This window comes from Centroberyx gerrardi, chromosome 24, assembly GCF_048128805.1.
Source record: "Centroberyx gerrardi isolate f3 chromosome 24, fCenGer3.hap1.cur.20231027, whole genome shotgun sequence".
Taxonomy (NCBI): Eukaryota; Metazoa; Chordata; class Actinopteri; order Beryciformes; family Berycidae; genus Centroberyx; species Centroberyx gerrardi.
In genome coordinates, this window is record NC_136020.1 from 2,082,793 (window position 1) to 2,104,529 (window position 21,737).

Consider the following 21,737-nt stretch of genomic DNA (forward strand, 5'->3'; position numbering starts at 1 on the left):
TTTAATTTAAAAATGTCATTACAAAGTGCAAATAATATGATTTCAATGGACAGCTTGTGAAATTGTGATGGGCAAACTATCCCATTTGTGCTTACTACAGCAGAATAAAATGGAGCTAATATTGCGATTCATTTTTTTGCCTCGTGATACGTATTGTCGTAATGTATTTTTGTATTGCGATATATTGAATTTCGATATATCGTCCCATACCTAGGTTTTAGTTAGAGTGAGGGTTCAGGTTAGTTTAGGATCAGGACTTGGGTTCAAGGTTAAAAGGGCAATATGTGAGATTTTTTCCTGCCCCATAGCACAAACAGACCATAATATATCTGGGTTGGTAGGGTTGATCAATACCAATGACTCTCTTTCCGGCCCGTACTCTGTTTGTGGAACAAAAACTTCCCACACATTGGAGTTTGTGTAGAAGAAGATAAGTTCTATCAATGTTGTTGCAATTCCTACTAGTCGCCACTAGGGGCCGATAAAGGTCATAGATTACTTAATGCCCCTTTAAATTTAAAATTAGGATTAGGTTAGGGTTACGGGTCAGGGAATGGATTTCATCAATGATGGTCCTCACAGTTATAGTAATACAAATGTGTGTGTGTGTGTGTGTGTGTGCTGCAGGGGCAGTGACGGTGGTCTCCGAGGTGTCCCAGCGTATCCAGGACAACGCCCGCAGCCATGAGAACCACCTGCAGCTTCGCCGGGTGCAGAAACTGCTGAAAGGGCGAAAGACCAAGGTGCTGGCTGCAGGTTAGAGCCTCTGATCAGATATTCCTTTCATCTCTTCTGAAGAACCACCTCCATCTCTTCCCTCTCTCTCTCTCTCTGCATCTATCGCTCTCGCTCTCGTCTTTTGGGACACGGTGGGGAGGAGGCAGAGGCAAGAGGAGGCTAGATAAACTGAAGGGAAATTAGTTAAGTACAGAGAGGTGTTATATTCTGGAGATGCCCGTCTGGATTGCTTTTAATCGATGGAGCGCGTTGGACTTTCCGCAGGAATTTTGCACATCAAACTGGGCCCGGCGTATCAATAGAACGTTACCACTAATTGGCAGGGAGTGAACGCGCCTTCCCCCTTTTTCCTGCCTTCCCTCCCGCTCATTTATTCCTCCTCTTCCTTTTTTCGTTCGCTCTCTACTTGTGGAGCGGTGGCCCTTTTCTTCCTGCCACTCCTCCTCCTGTTGTTTGTCTCCAGAGAGTCGGGCATCCTCGTTGCTCTGCTCGGCCTGCCAATCTCCCCCAGGACCAATTAGAGCCCAGCCTCATCTTGTGGGCCGGCAGATAAAAAGGAAGCCAAAGTGTGCGTGCATCTGTGTGTGTGTGTGTGTGTGTGCGCTCATGCTATATATGTGCGCACACAGCCACGAGTGTGTGTTTGTTTCTAGGCACACTTGTGTATGCAGGCCCGTTTTATGTGTGTATTTGCGGGGTGTGTGTTGGTGTAGGTCGGGAGTGAGCGCTGAATAGCAGCTCATCTCTCTAATGCCGATGTGGGAAGTTTCAAAAGCTTCCTCTCATCCAAGTTCTCAGGCCCTCGCAACTCCGCCGGCTTCCTTTCCAGCCAATAAAGCTCCAGTCCCACCAGGCAGACTTCAGAGCACCACCACCACCACCCCCTCCCCAACCCCATGCCAACCTACTCTCCTTTCTCCCCACCAACACCACTTCTAATGTGGGTAAAAGAAAAGCCCTGCCTTTTACAGATGAGAAGCGCCAGAGCCCCTCAAACATATTAAGTAGCTCTGTAGGAGATGAGGGGGGCGATTGTGAGACGCGAAGCCTGAATCAATGGGACATCGATACAGCAGACAGTCGGCCTGTTTCCCTGGGAGGCTGGAGAGGTGTGTCTGCCTGTCTGTCTGTCTGCATGCCTGTCCCCTCAATGATTTTAAAGCAACGTCTCACATTTTCTGTGATGTTTGCGATTTCTTTTTATAATGTATCTCCCCGCGTGCCGCCGACTGACTGACCGAATCGTATTGTGTATTTTCTTTGTCGTTCTCTTGAAAAAGAGATCTCGGTCTCAATGTGACTACCTGATTAAATATAGGATAAATGGGGAAAAAAACTCTGAGAGAAAAAGACTGAGGGGAAGAGGAAAAGAGATATAGATTTAGATGGAGAGTGACATTGATCAAATGTCTCTTTCCTTTTAAAATGCTCCTGCTACACAGCTTCATCAGACATTTTTCTCCTTTTTATTCTTCCGCACCCCTGGGTTCACTCTGTTAGCATTAACACCCAGTGCTAGAGCATTTGAACTACCACCGGACCTTGTCCCTGACCTCAAACGACTCTTGATATTGTATATTCACAAACGATATAAAAGAAGTCGGCTTACAAAGGTCTCTCCAAAATCAACAACGCCAGCGCTGGTTTGTCCTGGTCCAGCCACACTGGCTGCCCTCTGCCTTTTTTATTCCTCTGGCCTTGGACACATCAGGAGGAACAGGAACCTTTGTAGATCAACCTTTATTGCCTGCCCCACCCTCCCTGCCCCCCCCACCTGGTCCAACCCAAAAGCCTTTGTAGCAGAGCAGAGGTGCTCTTTGACAGGGGAAGCTGAAAGGCTTGGACATGGAAAGGAGCGCTTGGCACTTCCTGCTCTTTGAACCCGGTGCTGCCTCAAAGCACTCTGGACGGTCAGTTGCAGACGGGGGGTCTGAAGAGTACCTGGTCCACCAAGAGCTGCCTCCTCCTGCTCACACAAAACATATCAAACCTCTGTCTCAACCCTGTCTATCAGGGAGTCTGCAGGCCTTAAAAAGCCTTTAAATGTCTTGATTACCTACATTCAAGGTCTCAAAAGACCTGGAATACTCTTAAAGTAATAATCCATGACATTTTTATATCAATAAATGACAATTTTGCTACTCTCTAGTGCCGATTGATACAACACAATAGTGATTCAACCTGTAGTCAGTTCATGAAAGCTTCTACATTTGCTGTTCTAAACACCTGGTGTCGGGTAGGTTGTTCCCGGGAAAATCCTCTGGTGCACAGGAAGTGATGCGTTTTATGTTTACGGTTTATCTGGAATAAATAGAAGAAGTATAGTTAGCATTAGCAGCAATAACCACTGTGGCTGAACAGACAAACGCCACCTTACAGAACCTCAAACTGCATCTACAGAAATAAAAACATCTGAGGAGGGTTACCACTTTAAACGCAGCCATCAAATTTCAAATTCAGTTTTAGAGCTCTTGTCGTGGTTGCTTGCACTGTTTTTCTAGTGAGAAATCAGCCCAGTGATGTAGACCCATACTGTGATAGGATAGCATTTTGTTTTCCATTTTCACCTTCATTTCAGTAGCAAAATTGGTCTTACTATATTTGGCATTAAAAAAGTCTTGAAAAGTCTTAGCTGTAACTTGATGAAACTGCCTTTCTATGCAGTTATGAGGCCAGAGATCTCTCCTCTGCAGGCAATACCCTGGTGGAGAAGCCAGTTGCCACATATGGCAGCTTCCAGAAAGATGAAGGCCACAGGTCTGTCAGTTGTCCAAAACCTAAGGGTTGGAGGTTTGTGTTTTCATGGGGAAATCGCTCACAACTGATGTTGATCAAATGTCAAATGTCTCTCATTTAACCTTTCCTGAACTGCGCTTTGAAATGACAACCCTTCAGCAGTTATTGTAACAACACATGCTCCCATATTAAAACTGTGACTGCTTGCTCTTCAAGTAAGTTTACTTTAAAGGGAGTGCATGAGCCCCAAACAGGAGATACTTCGTACATTTACATCATTCTTACTGGAATGATCACGACCACTGCTCCAATCTCCACACAACACCTGAGACAGTCATGGCGTGTCGCTCGACTGTTTTTCCATTTGAGACCCATGGCATTTTAAAAGCAATTTGACCCCTGCCTGGCCCCTTCACTTAATCACAGTGGGCTTGTCTGTAGCTGAAAATGTCCTCCCTGAGCCCCAAAGGCACAGCTATGGCCACTCAGGCTAGCTGCAATCACAGGCTACTGGCTGGGGCAATTACAAAAAAACCCTGGACCCAGGCTGAATTTTCATCTTATCTATCCAAATGTCAGCCTCTCGCTTATTAGCCATCATCATGCTGCTGCCAATCACGGTGAAAGAGATGAGAGTTTCCCTCAGCAGCCACACCCCCCCACCCCCCTCCCACCCTCCCATGTCTACCTCCCACTGAGTCTGTCTCATGCATTCTTTCTCTTCTTCTTTACTCCCCCTCAAACAGCCTTCATTTCTCTTTTCAGTTCAGCGTGTCTTAGTTTATCTCATTTTCCGTTAGCAATTCCTGCAGTTTGATGCTGCGTGGATGATGACTGTGATGACTAGTATCGCAATGCAGTTAGCGCTCTACAAAAAGCAGTCGTGACGAAAAATGGACCGATTGCGATAATATGAACCCTCAATCTTTTGTGTCATTTTTTTCTTTTTTCACCCTGTCTTCCTTCAGTGCATCTCTTTGTAGAGTGACCATAACCCAGGGCACCACAGTGTCTCAGTGGCCCCAGTCCTTTCTGTATAGGGTTTGCATGTTCTCCCTATGTTCTCTGTTTCCTCCCACAGTCTGGTGGTTTGGAAACTCCAAATTGCCCATTGGTATGAATGTGAGTGTCTGTCTATTAGGGATGGGACAATATGCTTTTCTCAGGATGCGATACGATACGATACGATATGATACGATACGATACGATACGATACGCAATGGGGTTCACAATTTGAGAACTTGTGAAATTGTGATGGGCAAGTTGTCTCATTTGTGATTACTACAGCAGAATAAAATGTAATATAGTGATTCTTTTTTCTGTCCCACGATACATATTGTCACATTGTTGTATTGCGATATATTGAATTTCAATATATCATCCCATCCCTACTGTCTATCTGTGTCAACCCTGTGATGGACTGGAGATCTGTCCTGGGTGTCTCAGTGCACGCTGGGAGAAAATGATTGAACGAATAACCCTCCTGTGTTTCTCCCTCCTCTCCTCTCTCAGGGAGGTGGTATATCCGCGAGGGCTGGCTGAAGACGGTGGCCCCTAAAGGCGCCGAGGCCAAGCCCAAGATGTTCTTCCTGTTCTCCGACATGCTGCTGCAGGCCAAGCGCTGCAGCGCGCTGCATCCCACCAACGGGGACAAGTTTTCCGGCCAGCACGCCTATCCCCTGCAGGACTGCACCGTGGAGAAGGTGTTTGGCCACACCAAGAGCCAGGGAGGCCTGCTCAGCGTGAGTGTCAGCTGGCCAGGCAGAGTTTCAGTAGTTTCTGGAATATCATGGAATTATGAGGGGTGTATTCCAGACGGGACAGTCAGAGAATTTGATAAAGTCTCTGGGGAAATCAGGGAATATCAGGGAATTTTACAAGTGGATCAATGTAGCAGAATGTATTTTCCAACTTGTTTCACACATTCATTGCATTCGATGGTTTTCAGCTCAACTGTAATAGAAACCAAAATGAAAAACAATATTAACAAACCAGGAAGGAAGAACATTGTTAGGTCATGGCGCTCCAACTTAGTTATGGAAAAGTTATGGGACTTTACATAAGGGCCACGGCAGGAACCTGTATATCGAGTACATACATAAATATACAGTCAGGTTTCACAACAAATGATGGAGAGATGTTTTTGTTAGTCAAGGCCTGACGTCATTCACTGTCATGAAAAAAGTGTCATAACTCTTTTTAGCTTTTTGCTATCAATCATTTTGTATGATCAAATGATGGATATCTCAATTTGGAACAAAACTCTTCAAGTATTTCCAAAACGAGGTGATATCCCACCCTGTTTTTTCTTTGACATGTCAGTTTATTTCTTTCCTAGGTCAGTCATGGTGAAAAATGAGGAAAAGTTGAATATCTGAAAAGAGGAAAAAAAAAAAAAAAGTGCGTGCACAGTATTTGGTGGGAACCAGGTGGGGAGACATCTGTTCATTGATTTGAATATACACATGAGTGAATCCTTAGAAGAGACATTATTTAATTTCCACTTTTGATGTGCGTTGGTTTGATTTGTCTCACTTATGTCCTTGATGGTTGCTGTTGCGTGCTCTGCCAAAACACGGCTTTCCTAAACGCATCCCGTACACCGCGGTGACAACCCCACTGGGCTCGCGCCGAATGGAAATGTCATTCTGTTCTGCTTGTCAGTTGAGACCTCTGTTCCCTCGCCCCCTTATTCTCCCTAATTACTTCAAAAAAACCCTCGTCGAAGTAGCCCCAAAAAACTTGAACTTTTAATGCGCCTCTCCTCTCCGTCTGATCCGTCTCCCAGGTCTCAGTACAGCTGCCGGCTGACAAATTGTGTCTAAATGATGTAGTCGCTGTCATGAAACATTCAAAGGAACGAGTCGCGCGTCATTGAGCAAGTAACCAAACCGTTTATGCAGCGAGTGTTTAGCGCTGATGCTGCACGGTATCAATATTCATTTGGGCTGATGTTGCGCTTGCTCAAAGAGCTCTTCATGTTCTGCTGGTAATGTGCTTCCCTGTGATGCAGACCTGCTATGTTGAGGTTTGATTACTCCACCGGCTGCTCAAACCGGTGTCTATCACCCCCCGAAATGTTGGCATGATTTCACGCCTTTTCTGTGGCATTAAGACTACACGGCCTGTCCAGCATTTGCAGTATGGTTTTATTGACAGGCCCATTGACGTATTGGCGCGACCAAGCCCATGTGACTTAATTGGTTCAAAGTTCAAAGGAGTGTGAATTAAAAGCATCCCTCAAGTGACTAATGAAAAGCCTGCTGACAGGGAGGCTAGTCTGTATTATTTGGACCGTGTGTGTGTGTGTGTGCGTGTGTGTGTGTGTGTGTGAATAGCCGGGGAGTGTAGTGACGGCTGCCTGCTGTAACAGAATCTCCGAGTTGTTGGATCAGATTAGGCTGGAGATCCATCTTTTCCGGCCCTCCAGTAAATACATCTTCCTCAAGCCTGTCGCCCCTCTCCGCCAGCCCCGCTCCACGTTATCTAATGGCAGAAATGGCATTTCATTAGCCTCTTATCCCGCTGAGGCCCAAATGCATACTCAATAGCATTACGCGTAATTTCTCATAAGGACACATTATTGATCCCGGGCCCCTACCTGAGCTCAAGGAAAAGGGCTGTCAGCACTCCAGAGCCCTCCTCATCCAGGGCCATGAAGAATTAAAGCCAAATTAAATTTGACAGCTGTAAATGCCATGGCAATCTATATGCAAAGTTTGAAAAAAAAAAGAAGCTTTTATTAAAATTTCCGGTGTTTTTTTTTTTCCCTTCCGCACGCATGTTTGGCGGAGAAAGCGGGCTTTTATTTTTTGGGCAGCCCCCCGTTTCTCTCTTCATCCTCTTGTCTTTCACTCTCCCTCTCTCTGTCTCTTCCTCTCTCCTACTTCCTCAGTCTTCCTTATTCTCTCTCCCCTCTCTCTCTCGCTGTCTGCGGTCCCCCCCCCCCCCCCCCCCTAATATCCCCTCACTACTTGAATATTTTTCCACATCCCTGACAGATTCCCTTTGATGTATAAATAATCAAGCTAAATTATGTGCGGCGAGGAGGCTTCGTGCTCCGCCGTTCTTATTATACAAAGTAATTTCTACCTAAGAGGGTCAGATATCCTGACAAATCCCTAATTACCGCATTGCAATAGAAGTGGAATCTATTTGTGCATAAATCAACCCGCCGTCCCCCAAGTGGCGAGTGCCTAATATCACGCACCGCTCCATTCGGCCCCGCTCACTGAACTCTGTAATTAGATAATACTTTTGATGATGGTACATTTGAAATCTTAATCCATTTAATGTATAATGAGACACTCCCCCCTCCCCCTTCCTTAAAAAACGTCATTATATTTTTTTAATAGGTATATGCTCGTCTTTACCGTCATAAAGTTCTGTCCAAACAGATGGAAATTATCGATATGTCACCGCTGGCCAAGGTGGTTTCCCGTGTTGGGGCTGCAGCCTCAGGTAAATGTGAAAGGTCATTTAATATGGTGAAGGCCTAATTTTGATCCTCTGTAATAGCTTTCCCGTTGTAATTATTCTGCTCTAAAAGCCCCTTTTGTTTGGGCTCGGACAGCTCCCATTGGTTTGTTTGACAAGCGCAATCTGAGGCCGGTCTTGGTAATGTGGATGAGAGAGTTGGTAATTACTGTTGACTCAGAGGGAGAGGCCTCTCGCATGAACCCCGCCACACTGTAGACTCGCGAGGAGCAGGGACATGTAGGGAAATTTCACGACACATTTTGGTCCGGTTGCCTGTTTAACAGTTTAATATTAGTGTTTTTTTCCTCCTTATCTGAACAGATTTAGCAGCAGGTGGTCTTTTGTGCAGCCTTCTTTGATTTCTCTAACTTTATTAAGGTATGCATTCTCCGCGTTCTTGTAAAGAACATCCTCTGATTTCAACTTGAGTTTTTTTCGAGGCGGATGAATGGCTATGAAGTAGTAGTAGGAGCTTTTGCTGTGTGACAAGCTGACCAGGAAGGTTTCTGACTGGATTTGGCCTGCCCTCTACTGTTCTGATCATGTTACTGCCATATCAGGCCTGCTGTACCCAGGCTGCTAATGACTAACAGATGGCTGTGCCACTAAAATATAAACTAAAAGCTTGATAATTCCATAGTTTGGGATTAACAAAGTCCGCTATATCTGGAAGCAGTTTATTTGACCCTATAAAGCAATAACTCTCTGAAACATTATCCTTTATAGCCAGAGTCGAAAGCAGAATATACCATGGAAAGGTTTGATTTAGTCTTGATTAGGGTTTGACAGATATAGGTTTTTGAAGGTTGATATCTTTTCAATGTTTTTGGCAATATTCAATATCTTTAAATTTGACCAGTTCCATCTGTATCCATCCTAACTCCCATCCAAACACCTAACACACCTAACACTCCACCTCTTCCTCTTCTTCCTCCAGCTGACCTTCCCCCAAGCCAAACTCCTACTGATGTCCAGCAACCAGGAGGATCTCAATGACTGGTACCAAAGCCTCAGCTCTGCTATCCGGTATGCCCTTATCACACACACACACACGCGGGTCCTTAAAAAGTTAACATAAATTATCTAAATTTAAAAGTATTAAAATATCTTAAAAACAGTCATTAGGTATTTTTTCACCATACAATGACACATTTCTTTGTGCTGCATCTTCACTCTTAGATTAATACAGACTTGTGTTAATACAATATACAAAACTTGTTTTTTTTCCATCGGCTCTGCTTTACAATAGAGGGCTTTTTAACGCACTCTCTGGCAGCCATATTGGAGGTCCACAGCTCTTGGGAAACAACAGCTGATTGTGTTTCTAAATGTACGACTTGGTCGTCTCAACAGAATTCAATAGTGTTACGCCCCTGGTCTAAGGGAAACCAGGACCCAACACGTTCGGTGCCCCCCCCCCCCTTTTCCCACTCCCAAGAATGGTCAGCCGCACCACAACCAACGTTCACAATGTAGCAGTTTTATTTGTTTTGGCTTCGGAGCTGAGCCATGCCCAAAATAACAAACAAAACAATTCAATTCAAAAAACCCTTAACTTCCCTAACAAAAGAATTAAAGTTAAAACAAAAGACAAAGCTCTAACCTAACTCCTAATCAAAAAAAACAGGAGAAAAATGATTACAAAAGAAAGGGCTTCTCACTCCTACTTACTGCTAATTTTGGTGAAGAATATTTACAGCATAGTAAAACAGATCTATAAGTGTCTAACACATCCTAGAGGTGTCTACATAGGAACCCACAATTTAGGCCTACTCACAATGCTACCAGCTAAAGACACACACACAACTCAATGATTCAGCAGGGCGGCCTCCATTGTTGGAAATGGGATTGAGCGAGAGGGGGAGGAAGGTGAACCTGAATCTCATCACACACACACTGAATGCACACATTGAGGAGGAGAGAAGAGAGCTGTTAACCCACACAAACACAAATGACCAGAGTCATAACAATAGACATGGTTAATGTCTGTGCTGGTTTGACTGGGAACTGATGATTACATCACCGATACATCTGGTTTATTTTGTATATAGATAATGTTAGCTAGCTAACCATAGTATCTGGTCAGCTAACCATCACTGTCGTTGTTGTAAACACATCTGATTTGCCCAGTAACTAGCTAACATTCTAATAGCTAGAAGTTGCTTGTTAACATCAACATTGGTTGCTTTACTAAATGAGCCTGCTGGCTAGTTAGCTAGCCAAAAAAGTTTGTTCAGGTTAACTGAGCTGACTCTTCTCAAGCTACAATTCAGAGTGTTTTGGAGTAGAGACTAGGGCTAAAGACAAGAGTTTACTCTAGTTTATTTCTCTTTTTCTTGTCCAGTTGTTACATATTTAGACATTCTTTGCGTAGAGCCAGTTCTCCAATGGAACCCCATGATGGTGCCAGCCGTAGTTGACACAAATTTTGTGACGCAACTGCAAAGCCTCTATTGCAGTGGTTGTCAATCCTGGTCATCAGAAACCGGGTCTCTGCTGGGTTTCATTCTAGCCATCTAATCATGGACTGATTTACACCTGGGAGCCAGGTGACTGCAATTAACTAGCTGGTAGGATAGAAAACCAGCAGTACTCTGGGTCCTGAGCACCAGGATCGACAACCACTGCTATATTGGACTTCATGTCCCTTAACTACTAATTTCCTGCTGTCCTTTTTCTTATCCTGCCCATTTATAGTTTCAGAACTTTGTTAGCTATGTTCAATCAGAAATAGGCTGGTTTTGCCAGCTTTGATTCTTTATTTTGGTTTTTAAATCGGTCTTAAATTCAATTCTGAACAGCATTATAAAGGTCTTAAAAAAGGTATTGTATTTTCTTATATTTCCTTATGTTATATTACATTACTGCACTTCCAGCAGGTCATGTTAAATTTGACCCACTTACATGTCCACGCTTAGATTAATAAAGAGCAGGGTTGAACTTTCATTATCATCAACAACTTTTTGTTTCTTTATTTTGCTTGTTAAATTGGTCTTCAGTCCAATTAAAGGTAGCATTAAAAAGGTCTGAAGAAGGCTCAAATTTGGCTTTTTGAAACCTGCAGAGACCCTGTAAATAGACATTCACATTTTCTGATGCTACCAATTTATAGTTTCAGCTTATTCATCAGCTATGTCCAATGAGAAATTGTGTTTTTGCCAATTTTTGCTTTTTTAATTTGGTTTTTAAAATGGTCTTAAATTAAATTCCAGGTAGCATTAAAAAGGTCTTAAAAAGTCTTGAGTTGGTCTCTCTGAAACTTGCACATAGCCTGATATTGTGCCTCGACACTGCCAGTCTCGCAGACAGCCTCTCAGCATCGATCAGCCCGGCTCTGTGCAGCCAGGCCTCAGTAACAGGACTCCCAGCCCGCCTGGCCCGGGCTCCCTGAAGGAGAGTCCGGGTCAGCCTCTCTAAGCAGCGGGGCCGGCCGGGCTGAGGGGCCCCGACCCCGGCGCGCCCGACCGGGCTAATTAGTTTATCACCCTGTCAGAGAGGAGAGAGGAGAGGCTGTCAGAGCCCTCAGACCACACAGCTGATCCTGCATGGAGGCTGCAGGCTGACGGCTCTAAACTCCAGGGAGCGTAATTAGCGGTGGTGGAGGACCGAAGAGAGGACAGGCTGAGAGGACCAGGGGTCATCAGCTCTGAGATCACTGGGGATGAGTGGAAGGATGTGTGTGTGTGTGTGTGTGTGTGTGTGTGTGTGTGTGTGTGTGTGTACAACTGAAGTGAATTATTGATTTAAAGGTGGCTATGTGCTGCCTGGACCGTCGTCTCTGAATCTATTGGATTTTGCCACCAATGATCATCAGAAATTCAAACCTTATCGTTTTCCGTTGCCAAGTCATATCAGATTGCTCCCCATTGTGCTTTCATTGTTTTTAGATGAGAAATATACCCCCCCACTCTCCCCCCTCCCATTCCATCTGTGCATCACATACAGTACCAGTTATCTTATTGTCAGCAACTACAATATTAGCGAACCCAAGGGGAAAGCTTTTAATATTTGCCACATTAAAGATCAAAGCACTGGAAAAACTTGTTTGCAATTATTTTTCGGTGCATAGTGGTTTTCCTTTGGTGAAACAAACCCTTATTTACAGCTTATAAACACCTACACACACACACACACACACACACACAGAGACACACACACACACAGAGACACACACACACACAGCTCCTAACCGAGGGACTTATCAGTGCATGGATCAATGCTCAGTGACAGAAAGTGAAGAAGAAGAAGAAGAAGAAATACCACCTTTAGGCTGACATTAACCTATATTAATACTAATATACATCATTGTAAGGAGTATCAAACTGACTACTGACTACCCAGTGTTTCTTCTTATTACAAACAAGCCGGAAACATAAAACGCATCACTTCCTGTGCGCCAGAGGATTTTTCCCAGGAAAGAGCTACCAGACACCAGACAATGTAAAAAATTTCATGAACTTCATAACACTGCTATATTGCTATAACATTGTTGACAGTCATTTATTTGTATGAAAACACACAAAAGCACTAACTACAAACTAGACAATATAGTTTCACATGAACCTGTGTGGGCTAGCTGAAAGTGCATGAAGTGTTGCATCGGTAAATACAGACATACATACAGTATATGTAAGTCCAAATCTACACACGATCACCTAATTACATACCTACATCCATACAAACTGACATACACCTAAAATTACACACACACATACACACAGATATGTAAACAAATACACACCAATTCACTGAAAACACAAATTAACAAGAAATGAATGATTAAGTGACATTGAAGACAATGACCTTCTGAAATTTTACTTTTGATCGCTCGTTACAGTGCCACCATGTGTCCAATTACATTCATAATTGCTGGGACACCAATTCGTATCAAAGGGATTCTTGAGTATAGCTTCAGGTGTGTAGTATATAGAATCTCACAGGAAATTGGGTTATAAAATACTCTCCGATAAGCCATGTCCACATTGACCAATCACAACCAAATTTCATATACAGACTAAGACTTGGTCCTTGAACACATTGTAAATGCAAAGTTTTACTTCACCCGTTGTGGGTCAAAATGAATAAGCAAGGTTCAAGAGTCTTCTGTGGATTCTTTATTCAGACATGCATGGTTCAGTTCAGTGTTCCAGACAAGCAACAAAGAAGTGACCAAGACAGGAGTTTACGATCCACTTATATAGGTTGAAGTAAACAAAACTATAAATCTTGGCCCATAGCCAAACCTACTTGGCTCAAAACCAACCCACCAGTTCGGACTTTTAACTGCATGTCCACCTATAGAATCACTCAAAACCACACATAACCATATATAGTGATTATGCATGCATTCAAGCACTGATTACATCATTGTAGTAAGTAAGACAAAAGACACTCCACTTTGCAGGACAAAGAACAGAGTGTGTTATTCATATAAAACGCACAATATCCATTTTATTTCTTACAACATGCACCAAATTTCAGAACATTTGGTCTGAGATATCAAGTTTTTGCATTTGTGGCAATCCCTATTGGCTGATTAGCTAGATGTTCATTTAGCAGTAATTTTAATTTAGTGTCCCTACCTGAAACGTGTGACAATGCAGCAGGTGTTAGCGTTGCGTTACAAATTTTGGCCTACACATTTTGCTACTCTACACAATTCTAAGTTCTGTCTATGTTCTGTGTCCAGGAAGCTGCAATCTAACAACACAGTGGTCCACAAGAGAGACGATCTGTGCAGGAAACCCCTCCACTCAGCCACCGACAGCCACAACACTCCAACCACCAGCACCAAGCCCGGCAGCAAGAGGAACATGGTGAGCTGCACACGCTCTGTCAAACTGTATCCTCAAATGCTCACATATGCACACACTTCTGCCACACTCACTATGAATCAGTCAGTATCTCTGTCAAATGCACATTTACACTCTTGCACACAAATAATAATCCAGATGATCATGATAAAACCTGTTAATGTCATAAATCGCTATTCTTATCTTAAAGCAGAGTTTACAAAATGCTTTACATAAAGGCATAGACAGAAATTGTAAAATACATGACGAGGATATAAAATAAGAAGGAAATACTTTTAAATAAGAATAAATAAACAAGACAAATTTAAAGAAAAGGTTAAAAGTGGGCAAGATGAAGATGATGCTGAATTAGCTAGGACTAACATACATACACACACATGCACAGTGGTAACACATACAACAAGTTTCCCACTGGTCATAGAATTCCTGGAATATCATAGGATTTTGAGAGATTGGGAAGGTCAGGAAATTTTACAAATGGATCACTTTCTAGGAATGTAGCAGAATGTATTTTCCAACTAGTGGAAACCAGACTGAAAAACAACAAAGCAGGAAGGAAGAACATTTTTATGTCATGGAAGTGCTCCGACTTAGTTATGGAAAGTCTTGGAAAAGCAACGTGAAAGAAAACTTCCATCCATTTTCGATCATGGTGAAACATGTCGCCGCTCTTCCCCTCAGGTGAGTGCCGAGCCCAGTGAGCGCGCTCAGACAGCTCCAGCCGAGCAGGAGGACAGCGCCCCCAAGAGGATGAAGCTGTCTGATGCTCCAGTGCAGAGGTGGGATACTCACCGCTAGGCTTGGGCGATATCCAAAATGTAATATTGCAATGCAGTCCCGCGAAAATATCGCGATATACAATATTATCGCGGGGGGTATTTAATTTTATTTCTTCTAAATTACATCAGATTTCCAGGTTATTAATTTTTTTTTTTATAGCCTAGAAATTTGATCTTACTATTCAAGCAAAAACAATGGCCATTTGGTGTGATTTGCTCATTCCTGCCATTTCCGGGACAACGGGCTTCAACCCACTTGAAATAAAATTGAAAATTTTTCACTACCACTATGATTATTTTTGTTTTTTACTATCCTATCACTAGAAGATTATAGGTTTATAAGTTTAAAATTTGCACAATTGTGATCTAAGCAACACATGGTGCCGTGGCCAGGTGTGGGACATTGGGGTGGGTGGGTGCGATATTCGATACTGTGGAAAATATTGCGATATTCACAAAATATCGCGATATTTGGCCCAAGCCTACTCACCACTGAGTATGAATGAGTATATCCATAGGTCCTCAAAAACTTGAAAAGCCTTAAATAATCTAAATTTAAGGCCTTAAAAGTATTAAAATGTCTTAGGTAAAGATTTTAGAGGTGTAATTGCAGGTTTCCACTCTTTGATTAATACACAACAGGGTTAATACAGTATGCCAAACATGTTGGACATCATGTCCTTAAACATTTAATTTCCTGAGGTCCTTTTTCTTATACTGCTCATCTGTAGTTTCAGACCTTTCATTTCCTATGTTCATTCAGAAGTAGCCCATCTTTGTCAGCTTTGTTTCTTTATTTTGGTTGTGAAATTGGTCTTCAATTCAATTCCAGGTAGGATTAGAAAGCTCTTAAAGTCTTAAATTTGGCTCTCTAAAACCTGCAGATGCCCTGACCTGGAATATATTTCAGAACGACGGGTGGGATCATCTCTGATAGATGTTATTGTAATTATGGAACCCGAAGCTAGGCGGGTCAAGGGCTACAATATGTGCGTGTCTTGTCTCTTTTATTCAATATGATTTGATCAGACTTGCATGCTCATTTGATGCATTGATTTGACTGGAAATGTTTCAGAAGAAAGTTTGTCAAAGTTAGTTTCCATTCAGTAACGATGTGTTTGTGTGTCCAGCAGTCCAGAGGCCGCCGGTTCCAGCTGCGTGATCCTCTGATGGATTTCTTCTTCTAACACCCAGCAAGGGATCAAACCTGAGGAAACGTGTCCTGCCAGGCTTTTAGTTCACATCGCTTTTTATTTCTACTCCATTTAAACAAACGGGACACAGATGCCTTCGTGTCTCTCGGTTGTTAACAAGTTATTTTTTTCCCTGTACTTTTAAATGTTAACATGATGATGGCGGTTCGGATCATCAGGGAGATTTGGATTATTACTAACAACAGCTTTCGCCTGTTACACTGTGCAATATGAAACAAAGCTAATATGCTGTGTAAAGGAAGCCAAATATCTGATGAATGTTTAACTGTGAGCAGTATGTTGCTATTGCCAAAGTCTCCAACTCATATCAGCCAACTTACAATGTTGTATCACCATCCAACACCCATCACCAAACTTTAACTAATGTGTTTGGACAGTTCAGCATTAGGGGTCGACCGATATGGATTGTTAAAGGCCGATACTGACACCATTTTTTTTGGATTGCAGTTATCGATAGCTGATAAAATTAAAAGAAAGTCCAAGTATTCAGTGTTTCCCCCAGAATGTTCTTCTTGTCAGGCTGGAAAAGCCTCTGAAACAGCATTTAGAAAATGTCAAAATGTCTCATTAGAATCAGTTCATGTTGATGAACATGATTCCCTTAGATCAGTGGTTCTCAACGTGGGGTCCAGAGACCACCAGGGGTCCTTGAGGGGGTTCCAGGGGGTCCCCAGCAAATGGATGAATTGTTAAACTTCACCATTATTTAATTCACAAGAAGTCAACACAATTAGAGAATGTAGAAGAATGACTGTTTTGGTCATAGCTTCACTGTTATCTCTCTACCTACAATAAAGATAGTCATGGAATTCTGGACAAAATCATATCTAACAGTAAAAATATTCTCAAATTTGGGTCCGAGAGACAAAATCTCATCAAATGGGGGTCTGTGGCCCTAATGTGGACTAAGTTAGGGGTCCTTGATATGAAAAGGTTGAGAATCACTGCCTTAGACAACCAGTGTAGTGCTGATCAATTCTACAGTAAATATGTAATCAATCAAATGGAATTATATCCATCATATCAAACTGGACCAGATCCCATTTTAATAAAAGGACAATATCAACCCCAAATATCAGTCTAATCCCATTCAATATGTTGTTTTTGTGATTTTCTGCACACAAACATTTGTTACTCGCTGAACCATATTATCCATATTTTATTGATTATGTTTATATGTTTAATGGATGATTAAATTGATTGTTTGAATGCCAGATATTATAGTTACCCGTAGTGTTTACATTGGATTTTATATATACTGTGGTGAGTTATGTTGTATGTTGTGTCATAACTGGATAAGTGCATGTGAACCAGCTGCACTCTATTCTAGAAAATGACATTAATCTGTTGATTTTTCTATGAATTATCAGCATCCAGGCAAGAAAACCTGGTTTCCAGATATGCCTTTGTGTGCTGACTGACTGATGATTATTTTCTATCATATCCTGTATCCACAAATCATTTGTGAAATCAGAATGTATCCCTCTTCTAATTATCATGAACATGTTTTATTAACACTGCTTTGCATTTTTAATCTTGGGGTATTTTACTGTTTATCTTTTTAATATTCTGTCATTTTATACCTGTTTTACTTCCTATACCTAAGCTGCTATGGAAAGCTGCCACACTGGTCATAAATCATATCTGCTACTTTATGGAAATGTGTCAATAAAACTCTAACAGATTGGAAAATATTGAGCTACGGCTTCTATTTTTCATCTCTGGGACTTACCATTCAAACCGTAACCACTAGATGGAGACTCTGTTTTAAACATATGGTGGCAAGGTATTTCATTAAAAGCTATAAGGGTTTTTCATCCTGGAGAATCAAATGGGAAAGAAGATGTGGATGTGTGATAATGTGTGGCGGTACTTGTCTTTCTACAGCAGCAGGGCCAGTTGATGAAGACATTTTAAATATTCAATGGCTCTATATGTGGAGCGCTGGGGCAGAGAGACGGATGAGGTTTCTATTTTAAACAGGCAGATGATGGGTGGTCACTTTGTCTGGACCACATGCTGTGAAGCTCCATCGCTTTGTAATCTGATGTTGTTTCAGATACTTCAGGATTGTCAGATTTACAGCAGAAGAAATGTGGAGTTCAGCTAGAGTTTTTTATGGAACTGCAGTACTGTCTTATAGCCACAGGATGGAGGTAAAGATACAGCTTATACATTAACCATACATTCATTTTCAACATAATATAACCCATTTTTTGTTAATAATATGTGGATTGTTTTGTATATGGACAATAGGAAAAATAGTTTGGTTCCATTGATCCAATGACGGACCCTTCAAACAATTTGAGTTCACTTAATATTATTACTTCATATTAAACCAAACAAATTTCTGTCTATTTTATTATAATTTTTTCAAAGATTTCTTTGGTTCTTTGGAAGGTCAATATTCATTTTATTGAGTGTGAGATGAAAACAAATAGCAACAGACAGACCAAAGGTGGTTCAAATTGTGGTAAAAAGCAGAAATACAGAGACATCATAGAACTATATAGCATCACTAACACACAACTAGATGAAGCTGATGTGGCTCATCAAGCTAAGAAAAGCATCACTTTATTTTTACTTTAAGTCAGTAATTTTACTTTAAGTATGTAGTATCTTACTTTAAGTTGCTTTTTATTCCCATAACTTTACCTCTAATTAAGTAAAATGTCAGCAAAGTAGCAGCACTTCTACTTCATTGAGATATTTTGCTCGTCTTTCCAGCCCTGGTGTTAATATCCATCATAATCTGAGTCATATCCTCACCATGCCAACGTCTTGGAGATGCTTACATAACAGGCAGGTTGAGTCTGCTTCTTCTTCTTCACCTCCTTTTCTTCCTCAAATCCCTCACGTCATTCAAGGAGCTCCTTTAATCTTTAAGTATCAGATATCAGCCAGTCAGTGTGGTTCACCTCTGACATGACATGATTTTTTTTTAAATGCTTCATTTAAAGGCAGTAATGTATCCCAGAGTACAGAGAGAGAGCTGTTAGTCTGAGTTTTAATGGAGAGTTTTAGTGTCCCATGATGATTTAACCGCTCTTTCAGAGGCTTTTCCACCCTGACCGGAATAAAATACTGGGGGAAAACACTGAATACTTGTCATTTTTGGTGAGAGCAATTCCTATCCAGGAAATTCTCAGCTCTGAAATCCCTAAAAAAAAAAATCCCATCTTTGCTTCAACTCTCTCTGAAAGCAATCCCAGCCTTCTCCACAGGATGGCGCATTGAGCTTCGCCAAAATAAAAACCCTGCAGTGTGACGGATAATGCCTCTGTGATTTGACCAACATGAAGAAAAGGCACCGTCTTCCCCTGAAACTCTCGATTTGCATCACAAAGGTGAAGAGAATTGAACCGAATCTCTTCCTTAGCTCTCACACCATCACACACACACACACACCTCTCTCCTATGGCCTGCCCCATGGTAATTTGTCTTCCCTTGCCCAGATAAGGCCCTATCTGTGGAGTGGCATTGTTCATCTCTATGTTAATACAGCGACCGCTATTCTTTGTCACTGCGTAATGTTTAGCCTCTGACCCCTACAGAGAGATGAGGCATGTCTGGAATATATTGTTTTCTGTCTGTGAGGAGAATACTGTTCAGCATTTGGGTTCATTGATTCACAAGGAGCGTTCCCTCTCCTCTGTTTTCTCTGGATCGTGCCTCGGTTCCCTCTGGCTGGCAGAATCAGATTTAGATATGATTATGAAATACTGAAACCGCTATATTATCCAGTTGCTGTATGGATTTTCTCCATGCAGCATGATTAAAGTGAGTCTTCCTGATTTAAACTGGTATTTGATGACTTTGATAAAGAGTAAGAAGATTTTTCTCCCTTTAAAGCAATATTCCACTTAGTTTTAACATGGGGGTTATTTGGCACTTGACCGCCATGAAAACCAGAATATAAACTACTCACCACGATCAGATGCAGCTGGACGAGTTTGTACACCGTAAAAAAAAAGATGTGTATTTACATGCAATGTACCGTAAAATTTCACGTCACTTAACATGCATTTCCAGTGTCCAGTAGCCTTAAATTTACGGTTATTGACAATTATTACATTTTTCTTCCGTCATTTTACAGTTAAATCCCATAATAACAAAAAATAGTAAGTCTGTTTTTTTTTTATAAGGTCAATGATGGTGATATATAGCATGAGTGTATTTCTACAAGGTTGTGTCATTAAAAATACATAGCATTTGGATTTTTACTTCCCATTCATTTGAATGAGCCACGGAATATGTTCAATATGTTGAACGAAGAAAACAGTATGTTTATCAATAATTGTAAAAAGGCGGACTCATTTTTTAAAAATTGGCAGTATCTGCTTTGTCAAAGTCCTGTCTCCCACCTTTTTCACTTGGTCAAACTGAAAGGTTTAATAACATAAAGGAAGAGATTCACTTAACCACAATTGAGCAACAGGACTAGTTTTTTTTATATATTGTCAGAATCTGTTTTGTTCGCGTTCGTTTATGCGATTGAGAAGGAGGCTTTTTAGCCTTTCGTCACTGAAATGTGTCCTCCATTGAGCAGTTGAAAATGCCAGTAGGTAGGTGTGTGTGTGTGTGTGTGTGTGTGAAAGTGAGTTTTGAAAGCCAGAAATCTCAGCACCTGGCCAAGTAATCGTTGGGTCACTGGTATCGATCGAAAACCCCATCAACCCCCACGCAGATGTATTACGGTCATTTTGTGCTACGTGGAGCAGAAAAATCAGTTATTGCACCTTTAATGGTTTCCAAAGCGGTCTGATCCAATGCAAAGTCCCATAGGAGCGTACTGTACTCTCTGTTCCTGGCTGTGTTCTTGCCTGTCACTGTAGTTCATGTGATTAATGTGACTGACCTTCTGTACTTGGTTATGGGGATCGCTCGACAAGGCCGCTCTAGAAACATGTTAAAATATGTCCTGGCTCATCCCGCTATCTGTCATGTATTCACCCTCACTTTTTTTCTACTTTTCTTTACATGTACTGTAGACACTGATATACAGAAGTCAGCATTTGCCTTCTAAATCTCACCAATAACCCCCCTGTCTGTGTTATATCTGCCCATTAATAAGCAGTTTCATAACCAGGAAAGAGGGGAGAGGGAGGAAGAATACTTTTTCATATCTTAGGTGAAGTAGCTCCCACTTATCGTCTGTGTAAATCAGCTGTTATCTTAATCTCTGGCTCCTTAAAAAGTCTTAAATTATCTACATGTAAAGCCTTAAAAGCATTAAAGTGTCTTGAATTATAGTTTTTCACCATGTTATGCAGGTTCATTTAAAATTTCTTCTTTTGTTTTTGATGCAGCTATAAAATTAGATAGTGTTATTGACAGATTCTTTACATTCAGTGATAAAGGCAGAGTTGGAAAGTAACAGAAATGAAATAAGACAAATACCATGAATTGTGTCATTTCACCAAAAGATGTGAGTGGGAACTACAGTAGTGTTGGTTTGCTGTTCTATTACTTCAGCTTCCAGTTGGTCATATTACGGTTGTAAGATGTTGGAAATCATGCCCCTAAACATTTAATTTTCTGGTGTCCTTTCTCTTATTCTGCCCATTTATAGTTTCACAACTTTCATTAATTATGTTCAATCAGAAATAGGCTGATTTTGCCAGTTTTGATCCTTTATGTTGGTTGTTAAATGGTTTCTTAAATCCAACTCAGGCGATATTAAAAAGGCCTCAAATATATGTTAGAGAGCTACACCATGGTAGTAGAATGGGATAAAAAATAAATAAAAACACTGGGATAGTGGGTATGGGTGGCCTGCTATTTTATATGTTTTATCTGTCTTCTGTATCTGCACAGACATTTATATAGTCTTAAATCATATTGATTTGCTCATTTAAGTCTGGACTTTCAAAGGTATAATCAAAACACCCCTGCAGACAGATGATGCTATCCTCATTCCAGATCTTGTCAGACCTGGCAATAGATGGAGAAGCACCTTTAACAGTGCTACAGCACAA

At 41.5% G+C, this 21,737-nt stretch overlaps 1 protein-coding gene across 1 annotated transcript in view; it reads left to right on the forward strand.

Annotated features, from left to right (window-relative positions):
* arhgef39 (Rho guanine nucleotide exchange factor (GEF) 39) overlaps window positions 1–17,434 on the forward strand; it is a 46,029-nt gene extending 28,595 nt beyond the window's left edge. The window contains exons 6-11 of the mRNA XM_071917288.2: window positions 628–756; window positions 4,987–5,216; window positions 8,891–8,979; window positions 13,643–13,769; window positions 14,448–14,545; window positions 15,676–17,434. Of these exons, the coding sequence (XP_071773389.1) occupies window positions 628–756; window positions 4,987–5,216; window positions 8,891–8,979; window positions 13,643–13,769; window positions 14,448–14,545; window positions 15,676–15,715 (713 nt within the window). The 3' untranslated portion in view covers window positions 15,716–17,434. The remainder of the gene's footprint in view (window positions 1–627; window positions 757–4,986; window positions 5,217–8,890; window positions 8,980–13,642; window positions 13,770–14,447; window positions 14,546–15,675) is intronic.
* Window positions 17,435–21,737: the final 4,303 nt, after the last annotated feature.